The sequence below is a fragment of the Perca fluviatilis genome, chromosome 20 (genome assembly GCF_010015445.1).
Source record: "Perca fluviatilis chromosome 20, GENO_Pfluv_1.0, whole genome shotgun sequence".
NCBI lineage: Eukaryota > Metazoa > Chordata > Actinopteri > Perciformes > Percidae > Perca > Perca fluviatilis.
In genome coordinates this window covers 5,475,229-5,491,092 of record NC_053131.1, presented here as the reverse complement: position 1 = coordinate 5,491,092, position 15,864 = coordinate 5,475,229, and the positions used below count along the sequence as shown (strand labels likewise).

General features: G+C 40.9%; 1 protein-coding gene across 1 annotated transcript in view; it reads right to left on the bottom strand.

Moving 5' to 3' along the window:
* Window positions 1-15,864, bottom strand: part of LOC120548886 — a 193,550-nt gene that overhangs the window by 79,455 nt on the left and 98,231 nt on the right. The window contains exons 41-51 of the mRNA XM_039785398.1: window positions 12,690-13,019; window positions 11,263-11,592; window positions 9,195-9,494; window positions 8,297-8,524; window positions 7,267-7,383; window positions 6,688-7,014; window positions 5,476-5,811; window positions 4,856-5,034; window positions 3,858-4,074; window positions 1,865-1,963; window positions 135-299 (exon numbers count right to left, since the gene is read on the bottom strand). Coding sequence (XP_039641332.1) covers window positions 135-299; window positions 1,865-1,963; window positions 3,858-4,074; window positions 4,856-5,034; window positions 5,476-5,811; window positions 6,688-7,014; window positions 7,267-7,383; window positions 8,297-8,524; window positions 9,195-9,494; window positions 11,263-11,592; window positions 12,690-13,019 — 2,628 coding nt within the window. The remainder of the gene's footprint in view (window positions 1-134; window positions 300-1,864; window positions 1,964-3,857; window positions 4,075-4,855; window positions 5,035-5,475; window positions 5,812-6,687; window positions 7,015-7,266; window positions 7,384-8,296; window positions 8,525-9,194; window positions 9,495-11,262; window positions 11,593-12,689; window positions 13,020-15,864) is intronic.

The window sequence follows — 15,864 nt, the reverse complement described above, 5'->3', positions numbered from 1 at the left end:
CAATAGATTACCATTGTTTTTTAAACTGGTGAGTGAAGCAAATCTACCAGCCACTTGCATATTTTACCAGCATTTGGCTAGTAGATGGTGTTAATTTTGGAGCCTGACTGTGTGTATGTGTTTTATCCTCGGACCTTCAGAGTGTTGACAGCGCTGTGCAGACCCTGTCTGTCTGCTGGAGGAGCTCCGAGGCCTTTAACGTGCTCCCTCAGCCAGTCCTGGGCTGCTTCATGCTGCTCCACCAGCTGGGTGCAATGCCTCTCCGCCAGGATGCCCTGCTCCAGCTGAGCTACTGCATCCTGAAAACAACAGTAGTTGTTTACAGATGGATTAACTTGGCCATTGGCCACCAAACCAAGCCACATCAAATAATTTGAACTTTTTAAAAGAGAGACTGAAGTGAAACAGTGAGTTATTGTAGTGGGAGGGGAGATGATCTTGTTCTTTGGGGCAGGGGAGGAAGAAGATGATGTTGTGGTGGTTGTGCTAAATATAGAAGCTTAATAACACAGTTACACTTTTATCTACATATCTAGATACCACACTTAGTCTTATGATGTATCATTCCAGTGTTATAAAATACATAACTTCCCATAAATAAAAGGTTCCACACTAGGGCTGCAGCTATCGATTATTTTAGTAATCGGATAAGAAATTCTTTTGTTTTATTGAAGAGCAATAATATACAAAAGTTTGGTTTCATTGTCATTTTCTTCTCTCCAAAAACTAAACATATTAAGTGCATTTAAGTGCCATATTACATCGTTTTTAAAGAAAACATTTTCTGAAATGCAATAACAACCTCAAATTAAGGCATACATTAAACATTTTTAAACATTATCTTAGGTTGTGCAACTTAACTTTCAGAAGTACAAGTTTCAACCAGAGACTGATCTATATATAGGCCTATAAGTATATATACATTATATTCAACCTATTTTCATTTATATATTTGATTACACAGCTCTGTTAAACTTATGCTAGTAGATCGTTGATCAGCTGTTTCTCCGTGAAGAGAGAGAGTGAGAAAAAATGATGGCAACAATCAGTTTTTCCGTCTTTTTCCGGCTCTTTAGATCAAATTGTGGTCACCACTACGTATTTTCTTGTCTTTGTTTTTGGTAGTTGTTATGTTTGGTGTAGTTTCATCGTCCATATACTCTGTGATTTACTTTTGTTGGTCCGCTTCGTGGAATGGATGATTAAGTTAGACTCAATGTTTTCTGTTGAGATGCTGAAGCATTGAAGTCGTGCTATTATTGTGGTAAACTAGTTTTTTGCAGTAGACACACTGTACAGAGTTTTCATTTTAATTACGTTTGAACTGATTCCAAACTTTGGACACTTTCTGTCATTTTCTCCAGCCTGTCTCTTCTCTTAGCCCCTCACTATTTACGCTGCAGTTCATGGCATGTATCTGTATCTATCAACAGCAGCGTCAGCCCGGTGTGCAACAGTAATAATCATCCGTGCGGAAACACCCTGAGCCGTACAACGTTGGTAACATTGATTAAACAAAGTTTGAGTCAAATCATTTTGCATCGAGGATTTTTCAGCCCTAGTCCACACATAATAATAAGATTTAAGACATTTGCATTTTCTATGTTGATTTAAAAAATGTACTTTGAATTATGAATAAAAAAACATTTCTTGCCTTAGCAACTACTGATTAACTCTTAATGCATAATAGTTAAGTGATATGACATGTTTACATCAACACTGTCTCAATGCAAATATACGTAAATTTATATTAATTAGGACAAATTTAGAAGGTCTAATTATTAAAAAAGTGAACAATAAAGATAGTCTTCATATTTTCGGTGAGGATACTGTGTATATTGTCACCACAGAGTGTTGAACTCACAGTTAGCCCTTTGAGCAGAGTGGGGATGGACTCCTGCTTGGCTGCCCAGGACAGTTCTGACCAGCTACGTTCCTGCGTGATCTCAAACAGTTCTGCAGCCTGGAGGAGAACAGTGCAATACAGTGAAAATGTAAACCTTATGTCCCATCTGATTGTATGCGCAACTCAACCTGAATCACATTCTTTCAGCTTTATTAAAGTAATACAAACTTGTAGGGCTGGACCTCAATGGGTATTCGATTTTAAATTTTGGGATTCGAATATTTGTTTCTTTGAAAAATATGTGCATGCAGGCTGAAATTTACTGTGGTGTTTTGTCGGTATTGAGCTGCTAGCTGCTGGCTAATTTATGCAGCGCTATGTCGTCCATCTCAGCCAAGAGAACGGAGAAATGTTGAGTTACAAGCCAGCAGTCTAATGTTTGTACAGGTCTGTATGGTTATACTGTATCAGCCTGGTGTCATTGTCCGGCGATTTGATAAAGGTAAACATAATCCGACTGTTCATAACGCTTATGCTCTAGTGAGGCACTGGCTGGCTGAGTATTCATTCACAAACACTGTGTCTGTTGTCACTCGTCACACACTATTGTAAAAACGCAGGTATTTCCATTTTTTAGAATGCCTGCAGCAAAAGGTTAAGTCCAATTCAACTTTTGGAGACGTCAACCTGCGGTGAACAGCCATTTAACCGGAGATCAAACTTGTCTGTCTATATCGCGGTGTGAGAGTCACGTTAAAGTTACAGTAAACGGGAAACATCACTGCCTCGAACGCTGCAACAAAAAAAGTTAAAAAATGAAACAACCACTGAACTGCCCAGGAGTTAGTGTAACAACAGGTTACTGTGTCCTGCAACAACAAAGCTAAGTCACTTCATCTCTTTTTCTTTTTCTTCATCTCTGCTCCTCTTTTTCTTCGCTGCCTTCACACACTGCCTTCATTGCCGCTGAAGCTTCGAGTATTCGCTGTGGATAAGGAGCGAAGCTTCGAGCTCAAGATGTTTATTCTGTACAGTCCTACAAAGTTGTGCAAAAAAGGAAATGTAATAGGCCTGTTATGTCCTAACTTACTGGGGTCTGAAACTGCTGCAGCACTGTCATTACGTTTTGTTTTGAATTAATTAACGGTTCATGAAAAAACACCCGAACCGCTGGGTTCGCTCGTCTCGGTTCGGAGCATGTGTGTACCGCACGGTTCGTCAGTACACTGTTAATGTGCACTAACCTCTTACTGCCGTAGTGCCCACTTTATACACCTATGTTAAAACACTTACTGGAAATGACGAGCGGGATGGGCGTGACAAACGCAACCCATGGCAGCTGATTGGACGATCGCTTCACATGGGTCTGGCTGGTCCCTAATTTCAAAACAGACTGTCATGGCGGCTCGTTCAGAATACGATCTCATATTGGACTAAAATAGTTCACCAAAACGTGTTTCTGAAAACATTTTAAGCGAGAAATAGGCCATGCAGTTGCTGAATCTGTCTTAATTTCAGATCGACAAAGGTCAGTTTAAAAGATTTTCATCAGATTTTGAGAGACACCGAGCCGACCGCTCCTCAAGTGGAGTGGGGTGCCGCTGCAGGTCACGTCACGTCACCTGCAGAAATGTCAAGTGGGAGAGAGGCTGCCCAGAGCTGGAGGATGCACCAGCGTCGTTTATAGTCTGGTGTGTGGGAACATTTTGGATTTCATGTTACCTATGATGAAATAAAACAATATATAGAACTGCCACTGTGTGCATGTTTTGTGCAACATGCATTCAATATGCTAATTTTAGCTATATATCATATGCTGAAGTATATTCTGGAGTGTTAAAGATTAAAAGAAAAAATAACAAGAACCGTACAGAACCGAAAACAGTGACCCTAAAACCGTGATACGAACCGAACCGTGGGTTTTGTGAACCGTACCACCCCTAGAATTAACACAACATTAATTATACTCTGAAAACTTGTAGTTGGATTGGCTTTCCTGTGAGGTGTGTACCTGTGTGCGGAGGTCTGAGAGGACGGGGGCCAAGGCTGTGCTCTGATCCAGCGTGGTCCGGGCCTGTTCCACCGCCTGCCTCCGCTCTCCCAGGCCGGGCCAGGGGAAGACACGGGGCAGGCTGGAGGTCTGTTTCTGTAACTCAGACAGATGCTCCTCAATCAGGCCTCGCTGGTAGTCACAGGACACTAGGCGCTCCACAACACCCTTCAACTGCCTGATGGGTAACAGCCATTTATAGATAACATTAGAAATCAGAATCACAATTCATTCAGTCCAGTTCATTCAACCTTTAAAGTCAAATGATCACAGAGTGTATAAAAAGGGTAATGTAATTTATAGGGTAGCCACCATTTGCTTTTTTATTTATAAGGGAAAAAATTCCACTAATTAACCCTGACAAAGCACACCTGTGAAGTGAAAACCATTTCAGGTGACTACCTCCTGAAGCTCATTGAGAGAACACCAAGGGTTTGCAGCGCTATCAAAAAAAGCAAAGGGTGGCTACTTTGAAGAATCTAAAATATAAGACATGTTTTCAGTTATTTCACACTTTTTTGTTAAGTACATAATTCCATATGTGTTCATTCATAGTTTTGATGCCTTCAGTGAGAATCTACAATGTAAATAGTCATGAAAATAAAGAAACACATTGAATGAGAAGGTGTGTCCAAACTTTTGGCCTGTACTGTATATGTATCATTTGGCAATGGCAGTAAAGAGCAATGCAGAAGGCTGAATCTGGATAACAGGCTTCAGGCTACTGATCTGTAGCCGAGCTTGCACAGTGGCATTTATGTAAAAAAGGAGCCTGGATAGCTCACCTGGTTGAGTGTGTGCCCCATGTGCAAATGCTCAGTCCTTACCACAGTGGCCGCGGGTTCAATTCTGACCCACGGCCCTTTGCTACATGTCATTTCCCCTCTCTCTCCCCCTTTCCTGTCTAATAAATGCCTAAAATGTCCATCAAATAATCTAAAAAAAAAAAAACTTTGTACCTTTGTGTCTCTTCAGCAACCCGCAGGACCGTCACCCACTGCTGCTCAGTGTCTTTGACTGTCTGCTCAACCTCCACTTTCTTGTCTCCCTGCAGGTCTTTGTGCTCACACAGACTCCGTGCTCGTCTCTTCAGCTCCATCACTTGAGCCTCACCATTGGACTTGGAGCTCAAGATGCCCTAAAGACACAATCATAAACATTTTTCCTTTTTTATTAGACATATGTTATATGATCTTATCAGTTGGTGTGATTCTGTACATCATTACATTTTTTCAGGGTCCTTTGAAAATTTAAACTTTACTAATTTTTTCAATATTTCAACAGATTCTGGCCATAAGGGCTTTACATATTTGACCCACCTAGCCCACTGTTGTGATGTTTTTATGATGTTGGTGATGCTGTTGTTGTTTTTACTTTGACTGCTGTAGCCTGTCTGCACAACAAATTTACCCCTGGGTACTAATAAAGAAACCTAACCTAATATGTAAAACACAGGTCATGTGTCCACTGCCCAGATAAAACAATGTGCTACAGTACAAAAAAGGAATATCCACCATTTGAGAAAATTATGTTGTCATCTTTTTTCTTTTTCACAGTGCCCTATTATTTGATGTTGTACCTGTGCTGTGTTCAGCCGGTCCTCTAACTGAGCATGGCTGCCCTGAGTGCCGCTCCCTTTGGACTCGGCCTGTTGCTGGAGCTTTTTGACCCAGGTTTGAGTTCTCCCTGCTTTGGTGTGGAAGGCCTCCAGCTCCCTGGAGAGCAAGTAATGGACGTCAGCTTTCTCCAGAGAGTTCTCGGCAGTCTGCAGGACTGTCCTCCACTGCTCCTCTAAATCTTTCACTGTCTGCTGAACCTCCCATCTCGTGTTCTCCTCCAGGTCGGACAGAATCTGACTCTGTCTCCTCAGTTCTGTCATCCTGGAGTCTCCCTCAGGCTTACAGCTCAGGACAGTCTGAGGATAAAAAATAACAGTTAAGGGTGGTAAAATAAAATATGACTGTTGCAGAGGAAAATGTCAATCATGTCTAGTGGTGGAATGTTACTAAGTGCATTTACTCAAGTACAGTACTTAAGTACAAATTTGATGTACTTGTACTTTACTTGAGTGTTTTCTTTTCAAGCCACTTTCTACTCTACGCTACATTTCAGAGAGAAATATTGTACCTTTTATTCCACTACATTAATCTGACAGCTTTAGTTACTAGTTACTTTGCAAATTAAGATTTTTGCACACAAAAATGTAGTTTATAAAATGCAATGTTTTATTATAAATTAAACTACCCAACAATATAATGGCCTAAAAGTCCAGCTGAAATGATTAGACCATTAAACACATGACTGTTTGGATCGTTTCCAGTTTCTAAAATGTGAGGATTTTTCTGCATTGAGTACTTTTACTTTTAATACTTTAAATACATTTTCCTGATTACATACTTTTACTTAAGTACCACTTTCAATACAGGACTTTTACTTGTAACAGAGTATTTTTACAGTGAGGTATTAGTACTTTTACTTAAGTAACGGATCTGAATACTTCTTCCACTACTGACATGTCTGACAAATAGTCTGAACGCTCAAATCCTGCTACTTCAAATTTAAGTTAAATGGACTTAAAAACCTCTTTTTTTAAATACACTTTTGAAATGTATTCAGAGGTAAAAAAAAACAAAAACAAAAATCTAAGTTCACCCTTCTTATATGGAAATATGCTGAAATTAGTGGTGGTAAAATCAAAATATCAAAAATACTACAAGAAAAATAAACTCTAAGTGAAGTAATTAGCACAGATGAATATGTTTTTGCCAAACCTTTTATTGTTCAAACTGACCTGTGCAGTGTTTATTGTCTTTTCTAGATCTGTTTGAATGTCCAGAGAGACGAGGCTCCGCTGCTTGTCTTCGAGCCAGGCTCTGGTGTTTGTTCTCAAGGCTTCATATTCTGTCAGCTTGCCCTCCAGAGCACACCGCTTCTCTGCCTGATCCAGGACTTGTTTAGCATTTTGCAGGACTCTCGTCCACTGCTCCTCAGCGCTTCTTACTTTTTGTTGAACCTCTTGATTTTTGGGTTCTCCCAGGTTCTGACCACACAAACTCTGGCATCGTCTCCTGAGCTCCTGGAGCCTGGAGTCTCCTTCGGGCTTGGAGCTCACAATGGCCTGGGGATAAGATACAGAATGCACATCTCAAAGTTAAGGCTTGTATAATCTGTCTGAAGGCGTGAATATAATCTGTGAATTCCATAGCATATTGTTGTCTGACATTGAGATTGAAGAAATACAGTAAATGTGTGATGTCTTACCGGCAGTTGCATTTGTGAAAAACATAATTAAAACACTTTTATTACCAAAGCATGTTTGTGCTAATAAGGAGGATGCCATCTCTCCCTGTAACACGAGCCATCAGCTCACCTGAGCATCGTGCAGTCTGTCCTTAGCTTTGGTTTGGCTTGTCAGTGAGTCCAGTCGTTGTTGCAGGTCTGTAAGCCAGCTGCCGGTGTCCTGCTGCTGGGTATCAAATTCTTTCAGCTGAAGATGAAAAGATACTTATAATGAAATGGTTTAAAATGGATCAATGAAAACGACCCATCGACAGGAAGGGGAAGGCCTTATGTTTGGCCTTTTTTCCCTAGTTCATGTTCATGTAGCACCTCTTTATCATACATTCCCACTGTGTATGCATAGTTTAGGGCTGGGATCTTTAACATTTTTAGGCCAAGGACTCCTTAGCTAAAAGAGAGACAGAGCAGAGACCCCCTACTACATATGTTATGAAATTGAGTTGCATATTTAACTGGGCCTACAGTAACATGTAGGGTGGCCTAAAGCCTTAACACATAGCTCTGAGGACCCTGTTGATGATCTCTGGTCTAGGGGTTTTACAGAATAGACAACTATTCAAACATTCGACCATCAAAACAAAAAAATCGACGCAGTGCATTATTGATGAATATTCGTTTGTCTGTGGTTTTAACATGGTGCAGTAATGATAGTGCCGTTGTTCTGTGTGACATGACGGAACAGGATGGAGCGGCACAAAGAGACATTGCGCTAACCGTAACCAGACTCATTTGCTAACCAGGAGTGCAAAATGAGGATAATACATGAGGACGGTAGTGACAGCGAGTAACTGTCAGTTAATCAGCGACACAGATGTTTTCTATTTTGGCACTTTCATTGTGGAGTTTCATTGTGGTGAGTAGGCTAAGTTTTGAATTTCTGTTTACACTTAACATTCATAAACTTCATGAAATCTGTGGACATCTGTGAAATTGTAAAGTTTTTGGGGAGTAGTTGATGACTACTAAACTACACTATTCGTTAATGCCCTAGCATAGCCACACTTGTTTATGCCATTCAGTTGTTGTTCTGACACTTTTGACCAAAGTGTGCCAAATATTTACTTATTAAATATATTCCAGGTAGCATGGAGTTCTCTTACCTCCGACGCTCTCCTCTCAGTCTGCTGGGCAATCTCGGCTGCTGCAGCAGCTTCCACCTGTTTAGCAGCCTGCAGGATTGTCTTCCACTGCTCCTCCGTGTCTCTAATGGCCTTCTGAACATGGGCTTTCCTGCCCTGGTCTGTGTCCTGATGGTCACACAGACTCTGGCCTCGCCTCCTCAGGTTGTTTACCGTACAGTCACCTTCAGGTTTGGAGCTCAGGATGGTCTGCACAACCAAACACACAATAATTATTAAATGCAACAGCTGATTCATTCAAACTGTAGCCATTTAAAACATGAAGAGGACAAAGAGTTGGGCTTTAATACCTGCATACTAACTAGGACGGTCAAAATTACACAAATTCCTTTTAATGCCACTAATTATTGTGACGCGCAATTAATTAATCAATTAAGAAATCATAGTCCCCCCTGAACATAGTTATGCTAAGTTGTGTGGAGCTGATAGTCTTAATTAGCTTTGTATTAATCATTTGCAAATGGCTTGAATGTAACGGACATTCATTATTGTAAAAAAGTTACGCACTAAAGCTTTAAATTCAACAAGCAAATTTGTTGTATTTTAGAAGAATACTGAAATTAGCAGAACTGAGAACACTTTAATATCTGTTTATTTATTGCAAGTTATATCATTATCGCGATATTCAACAACGTTATTGCATATTTTCCTCATATCGTGCAGCTCTATTTAATTCAGGTCAATGTGCCCATTCAAATTGTGCCTTAATACAGCTTATTTCAAGACTATCAACCACCAATATTTCTACAACAACAGGGATGTCTTAACTCGACTCTATTAATACCCACGTCTTGTTAAAGCCAATGTACCAATATTCAGAAAACATATCTCTACTACAGTGGAATAAGTTCAACCAGACCTGAGCTGCATGGCATCTGTGGTCAGGTGGTGTGTGACTTCCCACAGCCTGTAGCTGCTGTTGTCTGTCTCGGATCCAGCACTGAGTGTTTTTACTCTGAGTGTCGAAGTCGTCTGAAAGACTCCGGAGCTCGGCCTGCCTGGCGGCCTGCTGAAGTGCTCTCCACTGCTGCTCTGTGTCTTCCACCAGCTGCTGAACCTCTGGTTTCCTGCTCTCCTCCAGATGTTCACGCAGACCTTCCCCTTGTGTCTGCAGTTCCAGTACCTTGGACTCGCCCTCAAGTTTGGAAGTCATAACAGCCTGGAGACAGAAACGGTGGAGTGGGAGCTTAGTGATCACAAGTAGGGCTGGATACCGAATTCGGTACTTTTTAGGCACCGACCAAATTGCCTCTAAAGTATTCAGTATCAAAAAATGCCTCGACATTCAATACCCAATTCCAGTACCTAAGGAGTAAATCTCAGCACCGTCAGTGAGCCAATAAGCATGCAGCATGCTTCTACCAAGATCTAATCATGTTTGTGATTGGCTGTCTAACGTCACACGTCGTAGAGACGTAGGAAAAACTCTACATTACACAGAGACGGGGCTCACGTAGTAGGAGCTGAAAAATAAATAAAAAGATTTGTGCCATAACGTGTGATGTTGTCATTTCTTTTTGTTTTATAAAATTTGTATCGAAAAAAGTTTCATTTAGGAACTGGTATCAAAGTCACGGTATTGGTATCAGTACCAGTATCGAATATTTTTGAACGATACCCAGCCTTAATCACAATTTACCCTAGACTCCAACCAGAAACTCGTCAGGGTTTCCCCCTTGTATTGCAAGCTTGACTAAATTACCCCCCACCAGGCCTAAGCCACTGGAAATGATTTTTTAATCTATTTTTAAGACATTTTTTTAACTACAGTTAGCCTACGGAGGGGCGGCTCAGTTAGAAACTTAGACGTAGTCATATTTTCAAATCTCTAGTTAGCTTTCAACACTGACTTAATGAATGGAATCTGTCTTAGCTTTTGTAAATTCTTAATTTCGCAGTTCCTTCGATGATTCTGTTATCACAGAAACAATTTGGCTCTATATTAATGCTGCCATCAGTCTGTGACTGGCCCCAGCCGGGCCCCCTTCAAAAAAAAAAAAAAAGACCCTTGCCACCGGACTTAACAATCATTCTGGGGGAAACCCTGCTCGTCACTGGTCAACACTGCTGGATAGTTAATCAATTAAACATGATGTAGGACATTGTGTGCAGAAAGTATAAAATCAGTGTTCTTTGTAATGGTGGCCAAAAAAAGCCTAAGAGTAGAATCTGATCACAGAAAATAATGATAATGTAATGTGAAACTGGCTACGTAGAAGCTAGAGTCTATGGTAATGGCGATCCTACTTGTGACAGATGTCACATCCATAGTTATAGGACAGAAATCCATAGTTATAGGACAGAAATCTTTCGCACTATTTCAGTAAGTGTTAAAACAACATTTGAGTCAGCTGCCCCCAATGTACCACTGTCAAAGTACTTCTGATTCTACTGAAAGGGAAATCCCCGACCCCAGCTTCTCATTTTTATTTTATTTTCCTTTATTTACTTCTTTTATTTTTTTATATTATTTAATTTACAATTTAATTTATTTATTTAATTTAGTACTTTAATTATCACTATTTATTTATTTTTATTTCTATTTCATTTTATTTTATATATGTATTATTATTATTATTACTATTGTTGTTGTATAATATCTTTATTTTTAATTAATTAATTAATTAAGTCCTTTTTTACTTAATATCTATTATCACTATTGCTATTTCTCTTTTTATTTGTTTATTTTCATTTCAATTTTTTTCATCTCTTTATTTTATTTATTATTATTATTAATGTTATTAATAATATTATTATTGTTTATTTTGTAATTACACCCTCTTTTTTCTTAACTTTCAATAATAATATTCTGAGTAGTTTTGGCAACATTTCAAAGGCTTTTGTAAAAATACAATACTTAGGCTAAATCATATTTTCTCAAAATAGAAACTTTACAAACTGAGATTGTCACTGATTTGAAAGCTCACCTGTGCGACCTGTAACCTTTCTTCTAATGGCATGTGACTACCGAGAGACAACAGCTTCTGCTTCTGCTCTTTGATCCAGCACTGGATGCTTTCACTTTGGCTTTTGAAAGCATCAAAGTCCCTTTCAGTGGCAGCGTCGGTCTGCAACTTGTTGAGACCATCCTCAGCAGCCTGCAACACTTTCCTCCACTGCTCCTCGGTTTGTCTGACTGTGTCCTGAACCTCTCGTCTGCTGCTTTGGTCCAAGCCCTGGCTGTCACACAGACTCTGGCATTGTTGCTTCAAACACTGGAGCTTTGACTCTCCATCCGGCTTGGAGCTCAGAATAGCCTGAAGAGAACAAATACCCAATTTAGGAGACCACTTTGCCTCTATCCTCAGGAAACAAGCCTTGATAAGATGTTCTACACATTACAGGCCATTGTGGTGGAATTTCTAGCTTATGAACCCATGCTATGTAAGTTGAGACAATGATACCTAAGCGTCAATCAGGTCAGTGTCCAACATAACCTCATAACCTTTCCAGGCAGAGGAGTTGTTGGCTTTGTGCCTCTATAGATGACGGGAGACGTAGCAGCTGTATGATAAGACAGCACTGCTCACCCTGCCAGGGCCATAGAGAAAGTAAACACATAACTCATTTCTTCTGTACATATCTGTACATATCTGTCTATATGGTTCATTCAGAATATCCATATTTATTCTGTTTTTCTTATTATATATTCTGCTAATACACTGCATATATCTATATTATTCTTACTACTAGTATAATGTCACTGCTACTACATTGCACATATCTGTACATGTTGTTCATACATTGTTCATATTACATAGCCATATTTATTCTGCTCTTATAACACTGCAATATATTTATTGTCCTGCTTATGCACCACCTGTCTATACTTTGTATATCACATTGCACTTGCTTTTTTTGCACTTCTGGTTAGACGAAAATTGCATTTCGCTGTCTCTGTACATGTACTCTGCACAATGACAATAAAGTTGAATCTAATGTAATCTAATCTAATAATTTTGAGTTGAGCCGACTAATAATAAAGTTGTAGGTTGGGAAGGGATAAACCTCCCACTTCCTTTGGTTTAGTAAGTTTAGAAAAACTAACCATCTGATTTCGTTGTCTTTGTACTTGTACTCTGCACAATGACAATAAAGTTGAATCTATCTAATCTATCTATTCTGTGCTGAGATATTTGGGTGCCCGCAATATTTTTGTTTACCTGAAAAGCTCAGCTAGACTTAACGTTTAATACACCTCCAGGAAGACAGAAACTTCAGAGAGTTGGGGACGGCAACCACACTGTACTGTGTGATCCTAAATTCTCCTCAATTAAGTGTTCATTAAATGCTTCTTCTTCCTTAACACCCATCACAACCTTAACAAACTGATACACAACTACTTTAAACTTACTTGTGCAATCTGGAGCTTTTCTTCAACTTGCATGCAACCAGCAAGCGACTGCATGCTCTGCTCCTGGTCTCTGATCCAGGACTGAACATTTTCATTCTGGGTTTTGACAGCGTCTAAGTCCTTGCCCAACAGGGCTTGTGTTTGGGCCTGGCTGAGATTCTCCTCAGCTATGTGCAGAACCGTGCTCCACTGCTCCTCTGTTTCTCGGAGCGACTGCTGGACCTCTTGTTTCCTGCCGTCCTGCAGGTCCTCCTGCTCACACAGACTTTCACTTTGTCTCCTCAGGGCGTTCATTTTAGAGTCTCCCTCGGCTTTGGAGCTCAGGATGGCCTGGTGACAACATGGGAAGATGATGAAAACTTCCTCAGATAATAAATCCTAATGACTTATGCTGATCCCTGACTTTTAACAGGTGGAAACCAATTCTGAAACTGGTGACCTAATTTCCCTTAGCCTCAATTGATACTTTAATATTAAGGGTAAAAACATAATATAACGGCTTTTCCTGTCTATCAATAGTGATAATGGCTTTTCCTGTTCTCTCCAGCTCCAGGTTAAAACAAAGTAGTAACTTTCTCCAAGCAAACTTGAAAATACCAGTCAGGAATCTATTGTAGAGATGTCTAACAAGCAGAACGACAAAGACTTTTCTATTTTTTCATTGACTGGCCCTCACACTGGTAGGAGGAAAGTGAATCAACAGACAGTGTTGCTAGCGCTAACGAGGACCACCATGATGAAGCTAGGGCCTCAGTGCTGACTGCCTTGACAACTATGGAGCAGATTTTTGCTGAAATAAAGTCTGTAGCCTCCCGTGTGAACGACATAGATGAATCAGTCTCGTCTTGATGTTATTGATGGAGCCCTGAGTGAAATTAAAACGTCTGTCACCTCAGTCAAGAGCACTCTCTTCACTCTTTCTAGCCGAGTGACCGACTTAGAAAAATGTATGCAGGAGGCTGAAGGTAGGGTCTCCGCTACTGCGGAAACTGCGGCAGTCACTTAAGCGCCATGGAGAAGACAGTGGAGTTCCTACGGCTGAAAGTTGCCGATTTGGAAAATCGTGGCTGCCGTGAGAATTTGAAGATTGTTAACCTCCCAGAGAAAGCCGAAGGAGGTACTCCTCTTGCGGACTTTCTCCACTCTGTACTACCGACCTAAGTTGGCTTACGCGTTGACCACCCTCCGCTGGAGACTGAACATGGCCACAGAGCCCTGGCTTCAATCGTGGCCCCAAACAAGCCCCCGAGAAACGTCATGGTGCTGTTTCTACGATTCTCCCAAAGAGAGGCTGTACTCAGGGCTGCCTTAAAGAAGCGTCATCTTTCCCATGATGGTTCTCGGCTACACTTTTACCCTGATTTCTCTGCGGAGGTTCTGCGAAGGCGGCAAGAGTTTGATGCCGTGAGAAAAGCATTGGCCCGCCACAATATGTACCGTGGGTTTGCTTATCCAGCCCGTCTCCACGAAAGTCGGATCCGCTTTTTTGACAACCCTGAGTCTGCTGCTGCATTTTTGAACAGTCTTAAATAAGGTAACGTTTGTTCTCCACCAGTAATGTCGGAGTAAGATGGACATAACCCCCCATTCTGCGGTTTGCTGAATCTACATACAACTTGGGTATTTTTAGTTGCTTTGACCACTTGCTTTGTTTTACTTATTGTAGTCTACAAATAATTGATATACTTTAGTTTGAAATTTGTTTTACACTTCACTACAATGCCTTTCCATAACCTTCTGTTATGACTACAGCACTTTGAATTTTATTTCAAAGACTTATTTTTATATCACCATTTTTTTCTGCCTTTATTTCATTGGCAGAAGTGCTGGAGGTGGTTGGGCAGCTACAAAACGGCAAATCCCCTGGCCCAGATGGGTTTGTTGTAGAATTTTACAAAGCATATTTGAACCTAATAACCCCACATTTGGTTAAAGGAGAACTCCGGGCAATTTTTACGTTAATCTTGATCGCTATATGTATATGAGTACTGTCGATAGCAAAAAAAACGAGCCGAATCGGTGCTAGCAACACGGAGCTGCTGCAGCTAATGCCGAGAGCTCCCACTCAGCTAAAACGGCAGTTATGGGGGCATAAGATAAAGAGTGTCTTTGTGCCTCTTAACAGACACAAAATGCAATTAAAATGTCTGTGCAACACGAACAGGGCCCTTACATGACAACAAGATGCGTTTAGCAACTTAGCCATTGTTTAAATTCACCTACCCTCTTAGCTGCTAGCTGCCGTCTGGGATGAGTGAGTGTGTTCAGCCAGGCTCCGGTAATAATCATCACGCAGCAGTTCCATGTGTATTGTAGCATATATATCCATTTTGTGTGCTGTCGTTGGTGAATATGAGTCTCTGCAGTGGCGAATTGTGTGGTAGTTTCCTTAGCCAGGCTAGCAGCCCCGACCGGGCATCCTTCTACTTCCTCCCCGCCTCCCTTGCCTGCCGCTGCCGACAACAATCCACAGGCGCCCGCTGGTCTGGTGGATGTCCTCCAGAGGACAGTTCATGCTTTCACGGCGAAATTTTGAAGTTTATTCCCCCCTCATAAATAGGTAATTGCATTTTGTGTCTGTTAAGAGGCTTTATCTTATGCCCCCATAACTGCCGTTTTAGCTGAGTGGGAGCTCTCGGCATTAGCTGCAGCAACTCCGTGTTGCTAGCACCGATTCGGCTCGTTTTTTTTGCTATCGACAGTACTCATATACAAATAGCGATCAAGATTAACGTAAAAATTGCCCGGAATTCTCCTTTAACGTCTACCATGAATCCTTTACTAGTGGCAATTGCTCCTAACCCTATCTGAAACTAACATTTCTCTTTTACAAAAAAAGTCAAGGATCCCCTTGAATGCAGCAACTACAGGCCCATCTCACTTTCAAATGTGGACCAAAAGATTCTCGCCAAAGTCCTAGCCACTCGTCTGCAGCAAGTCCTACCTGCCCTGATTTCCAGAGACCAGACTGGGTTCATGGCTGGAAGGAATTCGTCATTCAATACCAGACGACTTCTCAACATTATTGGCTCCCCCAACCCTGTCATAAGTCTGGTAATTTCTTTAGACGCAGAGAAAGCGTTTGACAGGGTTGAGTTGGAGTACAGTATATGTACAACGTCCTGTCAAAATATTGCATGGATTAGACTGCTTTATGACTCCCCAACTGCCCATA